This window comes from Ceratotherium simum, chromosome 38 (genome assembly GCF_057802395.1).
Source record: "Ceratotherium simum simum isolate JZ-2026a chromosome 38, ASM5780239v1, whole genome shotgun sequence".
NCBI lineage: Eukaryota > Metazoa > Chordata > Mammalia > Perissodactyla > Rhinocerotidae > Ceratotherium > Ceratotherium simum.
In genome coordinates, this window is record NC_141937.1 from 26,748,864 (window position 1) to 26,771,227 (window position 22,364).

General features: G+C 48.4%; 1 protein-coding gene and 1 long non-coding RNA gene across 5 annotated transcripts; one reads left to right on the forward strand and one right to left on the reverse strand.

Moving 5' to 3' along the window:
- Positions 1–1,656: 1,656 nt before the first annotated feature.
- LOC147912275 (UL16-binding protein 1-like) lies at positions 1,657–8,974 on the reverse strand. Of its 3 annotated transcripts, XM_087425237.1 has the most exons (5): positions 8,719–8,974; positions 4,719–4,979; positions 4,261–4,491; positions 3,453–3,585; positions 1,657–2,197 (listed from the first exon to the last, which is right to left on the reverse strand). In XM_087425237.1, exons 1-4 carry the CDS (start codon positions 8,801–8,803, stop codon positions 3,461–3,463), a joined length of 702 nt encoding a protein of 233 aa, XP_087281363.1. In that variant the 5' UTR covers positions 8,804–8,974; the 3' UTR covers positions 1,657–2,197; positions 3,453–3,460. The 3 variants fall into 3 exon arrangements, with proteins under 3 accessions (XP_087281363.1, XP_087281364.1, XP_087281365.1); XM_087425238.1 differs by lacking the exon at positions 4,261–4,491; XM_087425239.1 differs by lacking the exon at positions 1,657–2,197 and having other exon boundaries at positions 3,466–3,585; positions 4,261–4,337.
- A 32-nt stretch (positions 8,975–9,006) lies between these two features.
- On the forward strand, positions 9,007–13,718 carry LOC147912276 (uncharacterized). Of its 2 annotated transcripts, XR_015550154.1 has the most exons (4): positions 9,007–9,187; positions 9,661–9,788; positions 10,723–10,855; positions 12,110–13,718. It is a non-coding gene; the product is annotated as an uncharacterized LOC147912276 (long non-coding RNA). The 2 variants fall into 2 exon arrangements; XR_015550153.1 differs by lacking the exon at positions 9,007–9,187 and having other exon boundaries at positions 9,269–9,788.
- Positions 13,719–22,364: the final 8,646 nt, after the last annotated feature.

A 22,364-nucleotide genomic window follows, 5' to 3' on the forward strand; every position in this document is an offset into this window, starting at 1 on the left:
TTGAGGATTTTTGCATCTATGTTCATCAGTGATATTGGCCTGTAATTTTCCTTTTTTGTGTTGTACTTGTCTGGCTTGGGAACAGGGTGATATTGGCCTCATAAAATGTGTTAGGAAGTGTTCCATCTTCTTCAATTTTTTGGAATAGTTTGAGAAGGTTAGGTATTAAATCTTCTTTGAAAGTTTGGTAGAATCCTCCAGAGAAGTCATCTGGTCCTGAACTTTTATTATTTGGGAGGTTTTTGATTACTGTTTAAAACATTTTTTGATAAGAGCAAAAATGTACAAAAAGTTGCTAAAATTGCAGAAAATTCTCCTCCAGAAATATTTCAGAGCAAGCTATCTCTCTGATGTCTCATCACGGCCAAACACTTTAGTGCATGTTTCTTACAAACCAGGACATCTCCTAGATTGCAATAATACAGTCACCAGAACAGATTTCATGCCGAGACATTCCTACCACCTACCCCTCAGACCCCATTCAATTTTCACCAACATTGTCCTTTCTAGCTAAGGGGTCTGATGAGTTTAGGGATTTTCAGTCTCCTCCTCGTGCTGAAGATGTGGGGGAGGAGTGTTTACTTTGCCCGTTTTGTTGATCTGTGTAATCTTTACAGGAAAGTGGAGAGATTTATATTGAGGTGGCCACTTTGATTGTATGTCTATCAGAAGTCCGCATTAATACATTTGAAAGATGTAAAATTTTTTCATCCAGCCTTTTGGGTTTTTGATTTTGGGCAGTGGTTCAGATGATCAAATCTGTTGCAGAGAGGAAGAGAAATCTTTCACTAACATTTTTAATATATGCTCCTTTTCTGTGGAAATTTAGGTTGTTGCTATATTTTGCTATGGCACTACCACTACAATAAACGGCCATATAGCTACAGGCTCTTTGATACATATTTGCAAGACTGGAAGGAACACTGAGACAGCTGTGAGGTAGGATAAGCATATCTTTCACCCTACTAGATAGTGCAAAATTATACAGTGTTTTAAGGTTGATTCATATCAACAGTGCAAGAGAATTCCTGGTATTCCATTTCCTGTTCTCTAGTAAGTGTTGATATGGTTAAAAATATTTGCCATTCTCATGGGCATGTGAGGGTAGCTCATTCTCCTTCTAATCACAGTATTCTTGATTATTTGTGAGATTTACAATCTTTTCCTAGGCTTATTTGCCATGTATTAACTCCTCACATCATTTGCCCTGTATCTTTGAAGAATCAGGCTTGTTCCAATTTATTTGTAGGAGCTCTTTATATATTCTGGATATTGATCCTTTGTCCAAGGGGAAATAAAACATTATAAGTAGAGCTGTTCCTGCCGTGCAGACTGACTTCTCATTGAAGGAGGAGAGTCAGGGTGGAGGGATCATAGGAAAGTCACTGCTGGGGTGGGAGATCTGCAGTGAAATCAGAAAGATTCTCCTTGCTTAAGTCTCAGAACATTTTTTTTGTATCAGGGTATCAGGATAATATTTGAGACAGACAGCAGGACTGCTTGTTAATTTAGGAGTGATCCTTAAATTCTCTGTTTCCACAAGAAATCTAGCAGAATCACTAGTGTATTTGCCCCACAGTGTGGAAGAAGAATGAAATGCCATGAATTCTCTACTGAGCGATAAAAAAACATTTCCAAATAATTAAGTTTTTTAGAAAGAGAGGTTTATTTAAATAAATAAACTATAGGGTAATAAATTACAAGGAAACAATCATAAATATCACCTTGTTCTATTGAAAAGTTAATGAGGTTTTCTCTCAGGATAGAGAAAATATCTCTGAAGTTCTGTAGTCTCACACAATGTTTTTCTGGCAATATCATTTGCAAGAAGAGGCTCACAATGCAGAGAAGAATCTGTTTTTCCACAATCTAAGGAGAAGATGGAAAATGTTCTCTGTTGAGATTTCTTGTTCGAGCAGTTCAAGCGAAGTACAGGAATTCCAATACTGAGCCCCAAGAGCAAGTGGCATAATATGCTCAGCAAAAGTGCTGAATGGGACAATTGCTAAATGCAGTTAGGGACCTGAGATGTTGTATCAACTGTCTCATTGTGATGTGATGGTGGTCTCTGGATTTGTGAGGGCTGAACTCCTGGTGGGCTAGAAATGAACAGCGAGTGATCCAAAGGCAGCCGACCAAAGGGCAGAGTCACTGACATAGACAACACTCTCAGGGCCTTCTTTGTAGGACTGTCAACCTTCAGAAAAGAAACAGTGTTAGTCCAAGTGGCTGAGGAAATCCTGGGTCAGCTCTCCTGGGTCAGCTCTCCTGGGTCAGCTCCCCAGTCACTCCCCATCTTGAGCCTCGCCCTCTCTGAGGGTCATGTATTCCCCCGACTCATCACCCCCACCCTGGGTCCAACAGCTTGTCCCAACCTCCTCCTCCCTTTACCTCATCACAGGCAGCCCCAGGCCCTGACATCATTCATTTTAGGCTCAGGACTAGAGTGCATAATGAATCAATCTGCTCCCTGTCCTCAGGTCCTGATTCTCCCTCTGGGAGGGCCTAAAGGACCTGGTGGGACCTCTGACGGAAGAGAAGCGCCTGTATCCTGATACCTGTAGCCACGGGGAAGGGTGCAAGCAAACGTCCTCCTTTTCCTTCTCCCCCAGCCTCTTAGCTGGCAGCACACATAGCTCTCAGTGTGAGGGTCCCTGTTCCCGCCTCATCCATCTGGTCCAGCTCAGCTGTGAGCATCAACAGCAGCTCAGTCCCACCTCTCTCCAGAGTCACCTCTGCTCCAGGCAGGGGCCACTCAGTGACTCAGGATCTGGGGTCTGCAGGAGGCTGGCTGCCAGGTGCACACCACAGGCTGAGCCAGAATTCCCCTTGTTCCCTGGAGAACTGGCCTCCTCCTAATCTCACCTACGTAGACTCTACCATTCACCTCCTGCCTCACCTGCTGTGACCCAAGGTACTTTCTGTGAGAGTTCAGCCCTGAACTCTTGCTTTTTGAGTTGAGTCTTCAAGGTACGCACTCCTCTTCCTGGGATGAGACCCAGGCCCCTCTCCTCTTAGCCCTCTGGATGAGTCCCCTTCCCCTTCACACACCCTGTGAAGACACCATGTGGCTCTGACTCAAATGTGAGTACTGCCCACGACTCGTGTGCATGCTGCCCCTGCACCACCTCTTGCTGGGACCAAGAAGACTCTCCCAAAAAGAGGATCTGGTCTGAGTCAGGCCTGACTTTGCTAAACCCCTTTATCAACAGGCCCTAAGCCTTGGTGTGGGCCCCTCCCCTTTCTCAGAGGCCTTACCAGTGATGAGACATGAGAACTCAGGGTCAAGCTTGTCCAAGTTATTGCTATTCAGTGACATGAGGTCTTATTCTCTTGGTCTCATTGCCACGATGAGGAAGTGCAGTGAGGGGGTATGGTTTGGGCAGGGAATTCCCTATTCCCTGTCCTCACTGCGAGCTATCTGACCCTCCCTCTCAATGTGGTCTCAGTACCTGTTACTCTAAAGGACACAGCCTAGGAGGCCCAGGAGAAGAGAGCAGGAGAAAGTCACCGAGAGGATCCAGGTGATGGGTGTGATGGTCATGGCCTTGGATTGGGTTGAAGCTGGAGCTGTGGCTGGTGATGCTGAAATGGAAAGGAAGAGTGAAAGGCCTTGTCCAGACCCCAATCTCCTCTAAGGAGACTCCTCTTCAGCTCCTGCTGCCCCAGAAAATCCTACAATGCAGACATTGTCTACCCTTCTACTTGTGGCAGCCGCTGTGACAGGCCCTGAACTAGGAAGGGAGAGAGGAGATGGGCCCTGTCCCCAGGGGGCTCATACAGGCAATGGGGGAAGCAAGGCTTACAATGTAACCAATACTCCTGCTGTGACAGAAGATGAGGTGACATATCAGGATTTTGGTAGAGAAGTCCTCTCAGGAGCTGATATTTGAGGAGATATTGAAATATTTCAAGAAATAGAGATGAAAAAGAAAAAGGAGGCTAAGGAGAGGAAACTCTAGGAAGACAAGGTCTGAAAACAGAATGATGCCCTCATGTTTGGGGTCAGCAAGATCCACGGTGAGTGGACCAGAGGGATGTGCAGCGAGGAAGAGAAGTCAGGAGGTGAGAAGGGAAAGGAGGAGGTGGAACCTACCTATGGCCCTTCTTCTCCTGAGAAGAACTAACCATGGATGAATCACTTTCTCAAACACACACAAACACAGAAGACACACAGAGACACACACACACACACACACAAGGAGTGGTAGGTCACCTCATTCAAGAAAAGCACCAGTCTCTCCTTCTCTTCTCAGTTACCTGTTGTCTCCAGCATTTTCCCCCAGTGCACCAAAAATTGCTCAAGCCAGATTCTGCAGTCTCCATTTGAGATATTCCTGAGGGATTTCACCAGATCTTTGTCATTGTCCAACGTCTCAACCACTGTACAAGTTCTGTCACCCGAGCCACACACAACAAAATGCCAGGATGGGCTGGTGCATCCATTGGCTTTACAGGGACATGTCATCCAGCCCTGCAGGATGAGAGGATCTGCCCCCCATGGAAAGAGGTCAGCCTTTGGTCTTGACAAATCCTTTCCCCAACATGGTGTCCACTCCTCAGGTCCCCTTCATATCTCCTGGTCCTGCTTTGTCCTCTCTGTCTGCCCTGGATGCTGGGCTTCCTGTGTGGGACCAACTTCCAATCTTTACATAAACACAATGGCTTCCTCTCCCACAGAAACTGTTCTACTTCTGCCCTGAGCCTTTCAGACTTACCGCTGGTTGTGGAAATATGTGGTTTAACGTCAAGCAGCTTCTGTTTGAGCTCTTCCATCAGGTCTCTCAGAGCTTCTGACTGTCCCTTCCAGGTGTCTGTGGCATTCACCTTCATCCCCAGAGGACCGACGGGTTTGACCTCACTACCACAGTGATACTCAAGAAACTTCTTTCCATTGACCTCACCTAGAACCTCACACCATGGTTGTCCAGGTCTGTGCTTAGGAATGACAGTGAAGTTATAACAAAGAGTGTGATCATCTGTGAAGGAAAAACACAGGTCATGTTTGGGCTAGGGTGAAGAGAGCTCCTAGGCATCCCTCCATCTCTGTGACAGCAGGGGCTGGCATGGCAGAGTAAGGACTGCCCCTGCCTGGCCCCTCACCCTCACCAGTTAAAGGCTGGTGCCCCTCCCTTGCTTGAGGTGGAGGAGGAGGTCTCTGCCTGGGAAGAAACCACACATGCACAGACATGTCCCCTCTGTACACCAGGCCAATACCCAGCATCAGTCAGCCCATAACCTTTCCAGGGGCATGACAGGCACCCAGGGAGGAAAAGCCTAGATGCCAGAGGAACGTCAGAATCTAGTCCAGTGTCCCGCGGGGAGATGAGAGAGAATGTAGCGGCTGCTCTGGAGGAAGCTGGATCACCATGGGGGTGGGGAAATTTGGAGAAGGGAGGGTTTACAATTATAGGTCATGGGATTTAGCAAGGCCCTGGGTGACGGTGCTAGTCTGCTACTAGGATGGGTCTTGGAAGATTGGAAAAAGGGATTGCCCACACAGCATGACATAGAAAATTGCAAATTTCTGAAGCACATAGTAGAGGAAGGAATCAAATGGCTCAGAGAAGTGAACATGCCAGGGTGGATAGAATATGAAAAGGCAGAAGTGTCCAGTCAGCGGTGCTCCATGGGAAAGGCTGAAGAGTTGTGTTTCCCAAGCCTATGAGGAAAGCATAGATGAGAAGGGCATCAGAATTCTCAAAAAGCTCAATGACGATTTTTTTTTTTTTTGGTGAGGAAGATTGGACCTGAGCTAAGATCTGTTGCCAATCTTCCTCTTTTTGCTGGAAGAAGATTGTTCCAGAGCTAACATCCCTGCCAATCTTCCTCTATTTTGTATGTCAGATGCCACCATGGCATGGCTTCATGAGTGGTGCATAGGTCCACCCTGGGATCCGAACCTGCGAACCCCAGGCTGTCTAAGTGGAGCAGCCCGAACTTTACTACTATGCCACCTGGCCGGCCCCTCAATGATGACTTTTGCTCAAGGTCAGAAATGGCGGCAAGAGGTGGCGTTCCCCCAATGGCCTTCCAGAGGTAATAGGGCTAGAAAATGTTGAAATAATAGATGCCAGGTGGAGGTGCTCTATGTCAGGAGCCAAGGAGGTGCAATGATCAAGATGACTAGGAAGATCGGAACGCCAGCCAGGACATCAAACACAGAGAGCTATGATTATGGCTAACAGAATGGAGTGATCCTACAGGCAAAATCAATGGGCAGCCACGCCTGCAATCACTGCTGGATTTAAATAATGAAACAAACAAAGACAAAACACAAGGATGGATGATCAGGAGGCTGAAAGCAGCCATCCCAACCAAAAGTCTGGATCCTTTGCCCCGTTTTCAGAACTGAGCCACATCTCAGAATGTATTACTAGATGGACAGACCAGATTCCAATCAGGAGGGACCTATCAACAGGACAGCAAGTGCAAAAGTCCTTCTGGCCTTTTGGCCATTTCACCATTTACTTGGGTAAGTGTGCACTGGGAAGCAGAAATCACCCACACATTCCTATTGGACCTGGTGTGTGAGTTCACACCATCCATGGGGATCTGAAGCATCATCACAGTCACCCTGTTATTGAAGTGGTGCACGAGGGGCCAGGTGATGAATACACACTTGTCCCAAGTCTTGTCACAGTGGTGTCATTGGTCAACAGATCCACAGAGTGGTCATTTCACATTCCCCAGATTTGTAACAGGAATGGAAAATATTTACAATTATTGAGTTACTTGTGGGGTGTCGGCAATGTAGTAGGGAATTCAAGTACAATGTTCTCAGACTGTCTTTCCTTTTCTCTAAATAGAATGCTGAAACAGTATCTTAACCAGGATTAGTATCCACCTCAAAACCTTAGAGGATGCAGGGGTGTGATCCCCATCTTCTCTCCATTTATGAACAGCCTGGTCTGAAGACTTTCTGGAAAAGGCTCTATATTAAATATTTCAGACTTTGCAGATCAAAGCCTGTTGCAACTACTCAGCTCTACTGTTGTAGCACAGAAGTAGTCATAGACAATACGGGAATGAATGAGTGTGGCTGCACCTGCCACTAGGGCCCTACAACCCCATAGAACCTATGATACTAGAGCTGTCTGTGGTAGGAAAAGGTGCTGTGTGGAATTCATGGAATTCCTGACTGGAGGATTATGACACAGACCCAGAGGGTCAGAAGCAAGGCCATGACACCAGCAGAGGGAAATTCACAGGATTGAAAAGTGGCTCCTGGGATGGTCCTGGGGCCCAGTAGAGATGAGGCCTCTGGCCATGGGATATCCGCGTTTTCTATAGTGAGCGTCAGTAAGCCAGACAGGTACGGTGGTCCTAAGACAGAGACGATTCTTCTGGCATTGGCGTGAGCAGGGCCACAGGGAACAAACAAGCTGCACAGGCAGGTGGTCCAGGTCCTGACGCCAGAGATGCTGCATCCCACCTGTGTCTTCATGGAGTGTCCCTCTGGCCCCTTTAATCCAAGGAGCCCACTCTACAGAAAGGAGGGGAGCAGGGCCCACACCTGCAGGACCCACATCCTGTCACATTCACTCCACCCAGAGCCACAGGCGGGACGGGGCACCTTTCTGGCTCTTCAACACACAGCTGAGACACCTTGGAGATGATTCCCTAGGGGATGGGGCATCCATATCTGGGACACCATATATACCCGAAATCTGGGGTCAGCACATCAGCACAGGGGCCAAGTCTGGTCCCCCATCCTTTGCACGTTGTCTTTGGCTGCTTTTGCACTACAAAGGTAGAGGTGAGTAGCTGATCCAGAGACAGGTTCCAAATGGGCTGCAAAGATGAAAATGTTCACTGTCTTCTGTTTACAAGACCAGTTTGCAGACTCTTGCCTAAATCAATGACCATTATGATGTTGTCTCTCAACAGGTACATACACGGGTCTGGGGCCCGAAGGGTGGAAGTGGGAGTGCCCTCCTCCCCCTCACTCCCAGGGTCAGACTTTGGGAACATGTGCCTCCCATCCCTCCTACTCCAGGTTCTGGGGGCCAGGTGTGGGGGCTTCTACTGGACTGTGTCTGTCGGGAGAAAAGGACCCCTAGGCCTCCCATCCCACTCTGTGACAGCAAGAGAGTCTCTGAAGGGCTGGGATGCAGAGCAAACACTGCCCCTGCCCAGCCCCTCCCCCTCAGCGGTTCAAGGCTGGATGGGGGGGATACGAGGGGGTAGGGGAGAGGAGGGGGAGAAGGAGGAGAGAGAAGGGAGGGGAGGCGGAAGGGGAGAGGGAGGGGGAGGAGTGGAGGTTCTGTGGGCCGGGGTGCAGGCTTTCCTGGAGTGTGTCCTCAGGCAAGGGCGAGCTCCCTCAGGTGCGGGAACGCCCCCTGTCCCGGCCACGCCCCGAGCGCCAGGGGCTCGGGCTCCCTCTTCCCCCAGGGGCGGGCGGGCTGGGCACTGGAGGCTTCAGCAGCCTTTCCCGCCGCGCCCTCTCTCCCTCCCCTGCCCTCCCTCCTCCCATTCTCCGGCCTTTCTTATTCGCCAAAGCCGCCTCTTCCCCTGCCCTCCTCTTGCCCCTACGGTGACAGCCACCGTCCAGGGGTCGCCGAGGTGGAAACGAGCCGGCGGAGAGGACTTGAGCAGGGGCCGGCGGCGCCACCAGCGAGAAGGCCCCCCAACCCCCGTGGGTCCCCGCGTCCCCCTCCGCCGCCCTAATGCATCCACAGTCCCCCTGCCCCCCGCCCCCGCTCCGTCCCCACTCACCGCCGCGCGCCGCCCGCGGACCCTCCCGCGGCAGGAGCAGGAGCAGCAGGGCGAGCGTGAACTGGGGGCCCGCAGTGCGCGCCATCGCCGCTGCAGCGGGGCGCGGACCCCGCTGTGCGCAGAGCCCGGTGGGCTGTCACCTCGCGGCGGCACGCAAGACCGCGGTGTGGGGACACCGGCCGGCGACCCTCCTCCCCGGAGCTCCTCCCCAGGGCCCGCCCCCGGAGTCTGGGCGTGACTGCTGAGAAAGTTATTTCCTCTCTCCCCACCAGCGCAGCGTCTCTCTTTGCTTCCTGCCCCTCAGCCCTTCTTTCTTCCACCCACTCTCCTTCCCCCCTCTCTTTTCCCATCCCTAATAAGAAAAGCAGGAATGATTGTGGACGTGGAATGCAGACGGGAAAGGAGCGGCGGGCAGGAGGAGACAAACTAGGAACATCTCAGGAACTAGTCCAGCCCCACCCAGCTGCAGGTGGGCGGAGCTACCGGGAGGGAGGCAGCTGCGCGCCCTCGGGCAGGACAGTGTGACTCACTCATCCTGTAGGACTGAGGGTTCGAGGGGCTCTCCATAACCCACCCCCCGCTGTTGCTAACCGCCGAACCCGCACCGACCTGGACGACCGTGGTGTGAGGTTCAAGGCCAAGGGGTGGAAAGTACTTTTCTTTCCTGTGACTGTGGTCCCTGTGAGGTCAAATCCTTGAGTCTCCTGGGAGGGGAGTTCAATGGCACCAGGCTCTGGGAGACATGAGACACTTCCTTAGACAGCAACTGCCCGACATTAAACCGGAGACATCCCAGGACAGGGCTAAGTTAGAAAGTCCAAGTGCAGGAGAGAGATTGTGGGGTTAGCTGCATTTGTAGTACTCTTGTGAAAAAAAAGGATGTTGGGAGTGACGTCAGCGTCATGGCAGAGTGAGCTTTCCCGTAACTCTTCCCCTGATAAGATATGACAAAAGGAACAGTCTCAGACCAACAACGGAATCCTAGACAGCGAAAAGCAAGGTTGGAAAAATCCACACTGCTGCACATCTGAGAGCGGACCGTGCTGGGCCCCCAGAGGAAGTGGGGAGAGGTAAGGAGAACTCCTCTCCCTCCCCATCAGATCAGCGATCCGGTCCCCATGGCTCCCAGAGAGGGGCGGGGGGTGGGGGTGGGGGGGGGCCCTCTGCCAGGGTGTTTTGGTGCACCGGGAGAAAAAGCTGGAGACAAGAGGTGGCTGAGAAAAGAAGGAAGTGGTGATTCTCTTCAGATGAGAGCAACCCACCCCACCGTGTGTGTGTGTGTGTGTGTGTGTGTATGTGCATGTGTCTGTGTGTGTGTGTGTGTATGTGTGTCTCTGTGTGTGTCTGTGTGTATGTATGTGTGTGTCTGTATGTGTGTGTCTGTGTGTGTGTATGCGTGTGTGTGTCTGTGTGTGTGCGTGTGTGTGTGTGAAAGAGTGATCCATCTTTGGTGAGTTCTTCCTGGGAGAATGGTGGCCATAGGTAGGTTCTACCATCCTTCCTCTCCCTCCTTACCTCCTGACTTCTCTTCCTCACTGCAGATCCCTCGGGTCCACTCACCGGGGATCTGGCTGACCCCAAACATGAGGGCATCGTTCTATTTCCAGACCTTTTCTCTTTACTGTTCCCTCTTCTTAGCCTCACTTTTCTTTTTCATCTCACCTGGTCTATTTCTGGAAATCTTTCAATACCTCCTCAATTGTCAGCTCCTGAGAGGATGACTCTACCACCATGCTCAGGTGTCACCTCTGCTACTGTCACAGCAGGAGTATTGATTACATTGTAACCCTTGCTTCCCCCACTAGCGGTATGAGCCCCTTGGGAGCAGGGCCCATCTCCTCTCTCCCTTCCCACCTCAGGGGCTGTCACAGCGGCTGCCACAAGTAGAGGGGTAAAAAATGTTCGCATTGTAGCATTATCTGGGGCAGCAGGAGCCTAGGAGGAGTTTCCTCAGAGGAGATTGGGGTCTGGACTAGGGCTTCCAGTCTCCCTTTTCCATTTCAGCATCACCAACCACGGCCCCGGCTACAGCCCAATGCAGGGCCACGATCATCACTCCTGTCACCTGGATCCTCCTGGTGACCCTCACCTGCTCTCTTCTCCTCGGCATCCTCGGCTGAGTTCTTCACAATAACAGGTACTGAGAGCAGATTGAGAGGGATGGAGGGGCAGGTAGCCTGGAGTGAGGACAGGGAATGGTGGATTCTCAGCCCAAACCCTGCCCCTCACTGACCTTTCTCATTGTGGAAACGAGACCAGGAGAATAAGAACATGTTCTCACGTTACTCCAGAACAACAACTTGGACAGGCTCAGCCCTGGGTTCCCGTGTCTCCTCACTGGTGAGGCCAGGGGGAAAGGGGAGGGGCCACACCTAGGCTTAGGGCCTGTGGATGCTAAAGGGCGTTAGCAAAGTCAGGCCTGACTCAGACCAGAATCCCTGTTTGGGAGAGTCTCCTGGGGCCCAGCGAGAGGCGGTGTGGGGACAGCAGCCACACAAGTCGTGGGCATGACTCACATTTGGGTGACAGCCACATGGTGTCTCCACAGGATGTGTGAAGGGGAAGGGGACTCATCCAGGGGGCTAAGAGGAGAGGGGCCTGGGTCTCATCCCTGGAGGAGGGGTGGGAAGGCCTTGCAGACTCAACACAAAAGGCTGGAGTTCAGGGCTGTGTTCTCACAGAAAGTGCCTTAGGTCACAGCAGGTGAGGCAGGAGGTGAATGGTAGAGTCTATGTAGGTGAGATTAGGAGGACGCCAGTTCTCCAGGGAACAAGGGGAATTCTGGCTCAGTCTGTTACACACGCCTGGTGGTCAGCCTCCTGCACACCCCAGATCCTGAGCCACTGAGCAGCCCCTCCCTGGAGCAGAGGTGACTCAAGAGAGAGGTGGGACTGAGCTGCTGTTGATGCTCACAGCTGAGCTGGACCAGTAATGGATGAGGGGGGAACAGGGACCCTCACACTGAGAGCTATGTGTGCTGCCAGCGAAGAGGCTGGGAGAGAAGGAAAAGAAGGATGTTTGCCTCTACCCCTCCACAAGGCTACAGGAATCAGGATGCAGGCCTTTCTCCTCCATCAGAGCTCCCACCAGGTCCTTTAGGCCCTCCCATGAGAGGGAGAATCAGGACCTGAGGACAGGGAGCAGATTGATCCAGTAATAACTCTAGTCCTGAGCCTAAATGGTTGGGAGCAGGGCTTGGGGCTGCCTGTGATGACATAAAGGGAGGAGGAGTTTAGGACAAGCTGCTGGACCCAGGAAGGGAGTGATGGGTGAGGGGAAATATATGACACTCAGTGAGGGTGGTGCTCAAGATGGGGAGTCACGGGGGAGCTGACCCAGGAGAGCTGACCCAGGGTTTCCTCAGACACTTAACACTGTTTCTTTTCTGAAGGCTGACGATGCTCCCAAGAAGGCCTTGACAGTGTGGTCCATGTCCAGACTCTGCCTTTTGGATGGCTGCCTTTGGATCACCTGCTGTGCATTTCTAGACCACCAGGAGTTCAAACCTTACAAATCCAGAGACCACCATCAGATCACGATGAGACAGTCGATGCAACATCTCAGGTCCCTTATTGCATTTGGTGATTCTCCTATTCTGTGCTTTCTCTTAACATATTATGCCACTTTCTCTTGGTGCTCAGTGTGGAATTCCCACACTTCAACTTGAACTTCTTGAACAAGAAATCTCAACAAGGAGAACATTTTCCATTTTCTCCTTTGATTCTGGAAAATCAGATTCCTCTCTGCATCCTGAATCTGTTCTTACAAATGATATTGCCAGAAAAATATCGTGTGAGACAACAGAACCTCAGGGATTCTTTCTCTGTCCTGAGAAACAACTTCATTGTCTTTTCAACAGAGCAAGCTGATATTTATGGTTGTTTCCTTTTGTAATGTATTGCTCTATAATGATATTTAAATAAGCATCTCTATTTTCTAAAACACTTCATTTCTTTGGAATTTTCTCTTATCACCCAGTAGAGAATTCATGGCATTTCACTCTTCCTCCACCTTATGGGGCAAATATAACTGGAGAATCTGCTTGATCTTGTGGAAACAGAGAATTTAAGGATCACTCTTAAATTAACAAGCAGTCCAACTGTTGGTGTCAAATACTGCCCTGATATCTGGATGCAAACAAATTTTCTGGGACTTAAGCAACGAGAATCTTTCTGATTTGAGCCCAGATCCCCCAACCCAGCACTGATTTTCCTATGATCCTTCCACCCTGACTCGCCTCCTTCATTGAGAAGTTAGTCTTCACAGCAGAAACAGCTCTACTTCTGAAAGTTGTTTTATTTCGTCCCAGATAAAGGATCAGTATCCAGAATATTTAATGAACTCTGACAAATAAATAAGAATAAGTCTAAGTCTCCTAACATTTGAGCAAATGTTTTGGGCAGTTCAGAGAAGGAGAATAAGCCTATGAAAAGAAGGAATGTGTCCCAGATCATCAAGATAACACAAAAGTACAGCACAACCATCCATGGCCAAACCATCCCTGACTCCATGGCTTTCACCCCATCTCAACTGAGTTCACTGTCATGAACACTCTGCCTACCCCAGTGGGGAAACCCCAATGCATCCTTACTTGGTCTGTGTGAGGGCAGCAGATGTGAGCAGAAATGAGAGGGAGGGTGGAGTCCAGTGGCCCTTGGCTGCTGGGGAGGTCTTTACCTGGTATGAGGATTGGGGAGAGCCCTGAGTCCCACTCTGCCCCCATCCACTGATCCTTTTCCCCAATAAATGAGAAAAATAGACTCCTGTCTCCTACTCCACACATTATCTATGTTGAAAGAATAAACTCCAAGTGAGGAGAAGTTCCCAATGTCCTAAGGCTGTGGGAAAATGGAAGAGGCCTGTATCAGAGTAAAGGGCCTGTCTGTAGTTGAGAACAGGGACATGGGACAGCAGCAAATTCTGGGAATTTACAGGCATAAATGAGATTAGAATATTCTGGCCTGATTCACTAGGGTCTCTATGCAGGAGGGGGCCTGTGCTGGGTGGTGTGGAAGACATGAGACACACAGGGGGTAGGTAGGACCCAGGTTTGGGTGGGACAGGAGCTTGGTAGGTCCAGGTGACCTGTGTGTGGGAAGAGACTCCCATGCATAGGGCTGGGGGACAGGAGCCTGGGTTTCATCCCTGGGAGGAGGCAACCAGGACAGGCCTGGAAGCACCAACCCCCAAGGCTTGTGATGTAGGCAAGTGATTAGGAGAACAGGAGGAAGGCAGAAGGCTTCCGTTAGAGACCTGGCAGGATGTTCAGGTAGGAGGAGGATAGGCTACCACATATGACACATATTACATGCAAGCAATGTGTTTCCCATAGGCCCAGGGGATCACTCTTCTCAACAAACTTATGGGTAGGAATATGGACCTCCACTTTATAACAGAAGTAACTGAGACTAAAGAGTTTCAGCAACTCGCCCAAGGTCTCACAGCAGGTAAGTGGGAGGCCCGGGATGATGCAAACCCAGGTCTGCCTGACTTCAAAGTCTGTGAGTTTAAAAATAATGCTCCTGCCTCTGTTAGGACACTCCAGCTTCCTCTACCAAGTTTTAACCAAGAGCAATCTTCCTTAAATGCATGCAACCATGTCCCATCTCAAACCTGTTTGTTGAGCCCCAGCCCTTCAGTGTGTGAACAAGACTGTCACCTAGTAGATCTGTGGTGTTCAGATTCCAAGAAAAGAAATCGCTCGTGATGCACCACAAAGATGCTGACAGGATTGGGTGAAACAGAGGACTTAAGAAAGCAAGGCTCTTGTCAACATTTAAATAAACTTAGACTCGTTTATTTGTGCAAAACTAGAGAAAAATTATATTCCATGCTCCCATACAGGAAGTACCAACTAAAATGTTAAATGCAAATTTCACCTCCATAAAATAATATTTACGTGTTGGGAATGAAACCTACACTTTGGGACTGAGAATTTCAAGGTAGGCTTTTTCAGTTTGCAGCTCAACTATCATTTACCTGCCTCTTGTGGGTCAGGCCTCCCCGCAGTTCTCTGCGATATGTTGGTGAGAAAGAGACAGCTCTTGACCGCCACTAGCTGGCCTGGCAACTCACAGCTGGGCCCTGATGTTCTTCTGTTGAACATAAACAATTTCACAGAAATCAGCACAGAGAAAGTCATTCTGTGACCAGGATGGATCAAGACAAAAACAAGACCATCTCATAATCATGTCTGAACACAGACAAACAAGAACATTGCTTATTTAAATTGCTTATCTCCCTGTCCTGGCTAATGTGAGTGACTGCTGCTTCAGTGCCAATCACAGCTCTCCCCTCCTCTGTTCTTTTTGCCTTCTAGATAAGAATTGTGAAGGTCCCTAACTATAGAATGTTTCTCTCTTCCTGATAGTATCCAATGCAGAGCAAAGCTATTCTTCCCTGAACCCTCCCCAAACGCTGAACACAAGCCCAAATCCCATCATTCCTTCCTCGCACCCTCTTATTAAGATGCCCCAATTTCCCCCCTGGTGTGAGCCCTCCCCCACTGAAATGAGTGACAAACTACAGGTGAGTTCCTGGTGGTCTTTGGCTAAAGAGTGATGCCATCAGCTACCTGCGTCCCCATTCCCATGTCATTGAGAAGTATCGTAAATTTAGAAAACAAGATGAAACATATTTCAGTATAAATCAATTAATCCTTCTTTAAAGGTCAAGACTTCTGTGTAACTATAATATAAACCAGTGCCAAAGGGTGTCATTGAAAAGGCAAGCGCTTTTACCTCTGAACACAAATTTTACTGGGCACCTATTTAAGCAGGTCCTCCTTCCAGCTTCTACATTACTTAATGCTCAACATAAGATGAAGGGAGAGGGGGCTGATGAAGAGCGTTCACATCTGTGGTCAGACCCCAAGGAGGACCTTGTAGAGGGTCTGACCCAACAAATGGAAGGAAGGAAAATGTGGGTTCCCCTCTGTTCCAGGCAGGAACACAGCAGTGGGTCAGATGGACAAGTTTCCTTCTCACTGGAGGCTTCCACTCTCACGAGGAGAGACGGATAACCAAGAAGCCAACAAGTAAACAGGATCATTTCAGATACTGAAAGGGGAAGAAATTAGGGGATACTGAGAGAGGGGCTCTCTTTCATGGGGTGGGCTCATAAAATGTCAGTTCTAAATAGCTGAAGGGTTATCAAAAGATGATGAGCTGTATCTTTCCCCTGTGATGCATATATGAGGACCAGATGCCAACAGACTTCTGGAATTTCTGCAAAGAACGGGCAACACTTTTTAAAGCCGTAGCTTATCACATGGCTAGTTGGAGCTGGCTGCCGCCTGGGAGCTCAGCTGGTGCCGTCAACCAGGAACCCAGGCTGGTTGACCACAGTTTTGAATACATGTGTTGCCCACCCCTCCTCACAATGAGTATGGGATGATGGCATGCTGAACTGCCATTAAGGGACGCAAATATTCAACTTCTAGATAATAATTTATTGTAGCTACAGCATTGCTCACCTTGGGGGAAAAACAACACTTAAGAACACAGATGATTTGGTCATGATTATCTGGGTTTGCGTTTTTCCACAAATTTGCTCAAAATCACTTCCCTTAGTTCAGAATTCCTCAACATGGAGGGTCAGTGTGATTGGGGAGGCAAAGCCGCCATCCCCAGAACAGTCACTATTTCTGTGTTTAAAGTAAATGCACTGCCAGACAATTCCCTATAGTTTAATGTGTTAACTCCATAAAAGGGGGTTGTTCAGCTTCCAAATAATAAGAGAGGGGAGCATGAGCTGGAGCTAACAGGATTCAGAGCAAGTCACAACTGAGAGGCATTAATGGGCTCAGAAGCATTCATCGTTTACTACCACACGGAGTTGCCCAGCAATGTCCTTGACTTTTATAACTTCTTTCTCTTCATAGTTCTTTTCCCAGCAGCAGCCACCATGGCAGCCTGAAGCAGGCTAATGGTGTGTGGTTTCACCGCTAATTATAAGATAACTTCTTCCTTTTCAGTGAGCAGGAGGAGGTGGGTTTTGTAGCCTCCCTAACACCAGAGCACTACCCACAGCCTGCACACCGTTTCTTCCAGCCCTGTATTGACAAACCCAGGGCTTCCAGTGACTCCTCACTGACCATAAAGGAATTCAAGAACATCCACTTCTTGGCTCTGAATTTCATTCCAACAGTTTTCCTGTGTTGGAGGCCATATCAGGCTTTCTCCTCTTATTGAGCCCTGCAGTGTCCCATTCTGTGCCTCATTCCTTGCTGTTCCCCCTACTGAGGATGTCCTCCCATCAGGTCGACATGACAAAATCCCATCCGCCATTCCTCAATTCCTAGTCCTCAGAGTTTCTTCTCCCCTAGCCTTTCCTGTGCCGTCCAGATGAGATGGATCTCACCTTCTCTGAGCCCCACGGCCCGGGTTCTGGACCTCCATCTTTCACTCATCACCATCTGCCTCCGTTACATAATTCAGCCCCGCTGACACGCTCTGGGTTCCCAAGTCTAAGTCATGTATGCTTCGTCCAGAGCAACAGCACGATGCCCAGGCCTGGCGGAGTATTTAGTAAATACTTCTTGACTAAATGGAGACTGTGAAGTCACTGCCTGCGATGACACTTGAGACTGGAATTGTGAATCTCTGTTCTCTCTTTCCTGCTTCTTCTTTTACCTTCTGTCTTAGTTTGTTTTGCTTATTTACGTGCTGTTTCCTGCCTTCTAAATTGAGAGCCTCTGTCCTCAAAGCTCCCCCTTTAACGTACACCTGTTTTACGAAGTCTGATTCCTCTTCTTTCCCCTGCTTCTTTCTTTCCATATAAAATAACAATCTTTGACTAGAATAGACAAAAAGAAACGCCACCATTCAGGAGAAGGTGTGACTTTACCAGGGGTATATGTCAGGATGCCGTGAACTTTCCTAACAGTTTACGGGTGTGTTAGAGACCACGGTGGGGTTCACATTAGCTCTCCCAGGGTCTTTCTACTGCTCAATGTCAGGATCCTTTCTGAGACCCCGAATCACTCCCCTTGCTTTTGTCTCTGTCAGTTCAGGTGGTGGAGACTCAGCCTGCATCCTCTCCTGACAGAGCAGCCCCCTCTCGCACTGCCCCCAGGGCTGGTCTCTCCCCCAGTCCCCTGAGTCAATTCCACCATCACCCTGCTATCTCCTCCTCACCTTGTTTGCTGCCCAGGAAGCAAGTGTATAGAGCCCGTCTTTATAAAGTGTTTTCACCATGGGAACACAGGCACCAGCTAAACAAACAGAACATTTACAGAGATTCCAGAAGTTCTATGATCATGGTTCCTGACCTCTGGGACTTGGCCCCCCACTTTCTGAGCTTGAACTTGGGGCTTATTTCTCCCCTCCCCTCCCACCCTTCTGTGAAGGCCAACGATTCCTTTCTTCCACTGCAGTCCCTGTTCCTGAGACGATAAAGCAGAGCACCTGTGGCCCCCTCTATCAAGTGGACAATCCTTCCTCCTTCTTTCCCTAGGAAAAATAATTAGAAATGAATTCAAGATTGCTAGGTGGGGGATTCGATTAGCTATTAGAAGTAGTTACCCAACTGTTATATACCAGTTATAAAGAACAGTGGAATCTCCTTTTGTAGGAAACCTTTTAAACTGGTAGAATTTCATCTGTCTGGAACAATTAGCTATGTCTGCCTAAAGCCAGTGAAACAAATGAACCAGTTGCTCAAAACCCTCCTTCTATGGGAGCCACCATTTAGGCTGACAGTTTTCTCTAAATTGCCTGAATATTCATTCTTTCTAGCCCAAGGAAGTGTCTTCCTCATCACTAATTTTTCATAACATGCATCAGAGGAGTTGGGAATACCCCAACAGAAACACCTTCAAGAAAACAAGAGTCACAAAGCCATTGATTCTCTCTGGCAGAGGGGTCAGTGGGTGAGCTGTCGGTAACTGAGGAAACCGTTCTCACCTGGGAGGCTTCCTAGGGAAATCAGGAAACCAGGCAGGACAGCACGACAGTGGGGCAGCCTCTGCCCCCCAGAATGGGGGGATCTACCTAATCACTTAAACATGGATGAAAGTTAAACTCCTGCGAGGTTGAAAGAAGAGAGGAGTTCTGTCCCCAGAAAGTCAGTCTTCTCCCTTGTGGGCAAACATGTGGATGTTGCTTTAGAGAAAGGAGTTGTAGGAACAATAGATTTTAAAAGGAGAGAGAGCTTCTACAGCAGTGAGGGCTTTGGGCTCAGAGAGCCTTGGCTTGAATTCTGGCCCCAGGACTACTTAACTCCTTGTCCGAGTACCTAACCTCAGTAAGTTCCATTGTCCTCATTTACAAATAAGAATAAAACAGTAGCCCCCTCCCCCCCATGGCATTGCTATGGGGCTTAATGAGAGGAATCCATGTGAGATGCTTGGCCCAGTCTCCTGCACATGGTCAGGGGTAAATAAATGTGGGCTGTTAGTATTACTGTGGTTGGTATGTTTATTATTGTGTCATGTATATGATGCTCCCAGGAAGTTCCACCTGCTGGAGAGTGGGGTGGAAAGGAGGGTTTGTCCTTGGACTAAATTGGGAAATAGTAGTGAACTAAGAAAATTCAAAATGGCCACGTGTGCTTATAGATAGTCACCAGTGTCTCGGTCCATATGTCCCACAGCCAGACTTCTCTGGACTAATCATGTGGCCACATGGCCAGAAGACCTGGACAACAGCCCCAAACCTTAGAAGGGTTTTCCAAGACTTTTACTCTCAAGGCACCATTTCTCAAGTTTTAAAACAGTAACACAATCCTAATAGAGCAATGCATTGAAAGACTTGCATTAAACTAGCCTTCCAAGTCCAGTAAATACCCAGCTTTACCCTTACCCCTCTGAGATGCTACAAGCCTTGGTTGAAGGAGCTGTGTCTCTAACCAGGTAAGCAGCAAACCCAGCTTTGTCTTACAAAAAAAATAAAACAAACTAAAACAAAAATGAAAAACACAACTGTTGGGCATGCATTGACTGGGGCGTCTCCCTCTCTGTTTCCCAGACTGAAGACAGTCAGGGGGGTCACAGACTCCTGAAATGCCCCTCTCTGGGGCCTTGTGAGAAATATTTCCATGTTCCACACCATTTTGACAGTTTAACTATGAGGTTGTGGGCAGATTGAAATGGAGACCCAAAACTGGTTAGTTTCTAAAGAAAATTACCATAAATTGGAAACCTGAATATATCCTTCATTAATTAGGGCCAGAAAAAACACAGTGCTGTCTTAGACAGGATGGCAAAAAGGAAAGGCTCTTCCTAACCAGTGTGAGTTCCTTGCAGGCAGGGGCCATGGCCAAGACATGGGTCCCATTTCCCAGCCCAGTTCCAGGCACAAGGTAGATGATCCACAAATGGGGAATGAGCAAATACACAATTGGTGTCAAAAGATTTGGGCTTGAGGCCCTACTCTACCATTTCCAGACAGTACGATCCTAGAAAAATTGTTTCGAAGTTCCAGATTTCCACCTCTGTAAATCATAATTAAAAACCACACATATCTCTTAAAATCATTAGGAGAATTATACAATCTCATTCAGATGAAAATTTTTTACAAGTCACCAAAAGAGATGGCATAAGAAAAGGAGAAGGTAACTTAACATTCCCTTATCCCTATTATTTGCCAAGAATACTGACAAAGACTGTTCGTCTATGTTACCTCCTATAATAGAATACAATGGGGACTACTATTAAGTATTCATTAAAGAATGTTTTAATTGACTTATTTTCTAAGTGGATTTGGTTGCCTCCTCCAAAGCTATCATCACTTTGCTGGTGAAGTGGGCTGTTCTGCCTGGTGCTGCTCAAACCCTGCCTGTGGTCCCCACTACACCGCAGGAGCAGCATCCTACAGCGGGATGCTCAGAGCTATGCCTCGCCTGGTGTATCCTGCACCCGAGTGTCGGGAGACCAGGGATAACATGGCTAACCCGGGTCAGGGGAATTGAATCATGGTTTATCACGAAATGCTGAGAGCCCTTGGTTTATAGCAGCCTCTTTGAAATCTAAATTTGTCTTGGGTGTTACAGCATGTAAAATGAACAGGTCAAGTTAACTGTTGACTTAACAGCTCAATGATGAACCTGAAAACAGACAACCCAGATGACATTTTAGGCTCAGAATGAGCTTTCATAAAGATGTTTGGCTTCCTCCTCACCATCCCTGCTCCTCACCCACTCCCACATTCCTCTTCTAGGAAGGGTAAGAGGTTATGCCAACAAGTAAGATTCCTAAGCTTATTCAAGAAAGGACAAATACCCACTTACCAGTGTTGCTGTGAGAACTAAACTAGGCAATATATTTAAATAAAAACAATAACTCCCATTGACTAAGCACTTACCATGTGCCACACACTGTGCTGGGCACTTTATGTGTGCTGTTTTAAATTTCTATGAAATAGGAATTATTATCCCCATTCTACAGATAAGACAATTAAGGTCCAAAGGAGATAGATAACTTGTCAAAACTCACGGAAGTCTATTAAATAGCAGACCTAGGATTGAAATCAGATCTATCTGACTCCCAAATCTGTGCTTAACCAACATATTCCCTTCTGTAGCCCACTCATTGTGTCTTGCGCTTACAACCACTCAGTAAATGTTATGTCTGCTCTCCTCCTTTGGAAATGCCAGCAACAGAAAGCTTAACCAGTTTCTTTCATGGAAACTTGCCAATCAATTTAAACATGCATGTGTGTGTGTGAATATATAGGTGTGTGTGTGCGATCACTATTGACCTATTTGATCACCGATCTGCTTGTAAATCCATTTCCCACGAAGGCTTCAACTGGATAGGTTTGGCAGTCCCTCAGATCCAATCATGTTTTTGGGTATAGAAGAATAAATAATGAGTTTACAGTATCTGAGAGACCAAATTTGAGGCCTGATTCTACCTCTTAGTGGTTGCATCAGCTGGGTTTTCAGCTGCAAACATCAGAAACCGTCTTTAGCAGGAAGAGTCTGTTGAAAGGGAGTCTCTCAGTGTCGATGGGAGGGCTGGAGATCCAGGTTTGCAAACTGGAGGGACCAGGCCAGGCCCAGCCAGGACCACCCATAGGAACACCATGCTTTCCCCACTGGGTACTCGCTCCACACTGCTGCTGTGAGTAATCCCTGACTCTCCCTGCACCGTGGGCCACTCCTTCCAAGTCAGAATCCCAGGCAAAAGCATCTAGTCAGCTCACTCAGGCCACAAGCCTGCTGCCCCCCTGCCAGGGAGCTGGAGGAGAGAATATCTGCCCTCATAGGCTCCACCATCCCACTATGGAGCTTAAGGGAACATCATCCTCGACATGTTGCAGGGGTCTCATAATGTTCACTCCCTTCTCCTCTGTCCTAAATGTTTGTTGAATTGAATTGAATCATGAATTAAAGGTTCCTAATTTAGACTGCAACTGGTAAATGCCCTATCACCAATATATTCACCCTCATTAGAGAGTAGAGGAAGGTAAAATAAAAAATACTAACCAAAGGAATAGCAACCTTTCAAAGGTTTCTTGATGGTTTTAATTCTTCACAGTCTCTTGAGGTGGAGAAAAGGGGGTGGCAGCTCTTTCATAGGAGGATGGAGCAGGATGAAGGAAAGTCAGGTTCAGCTATCCCTCCCTGATCTGGAACCCCTGCTCACCAAGCCCCATTCTCATTACAATATTGGTTTTACAAGTATGTTGAAAGGAAGGATCACA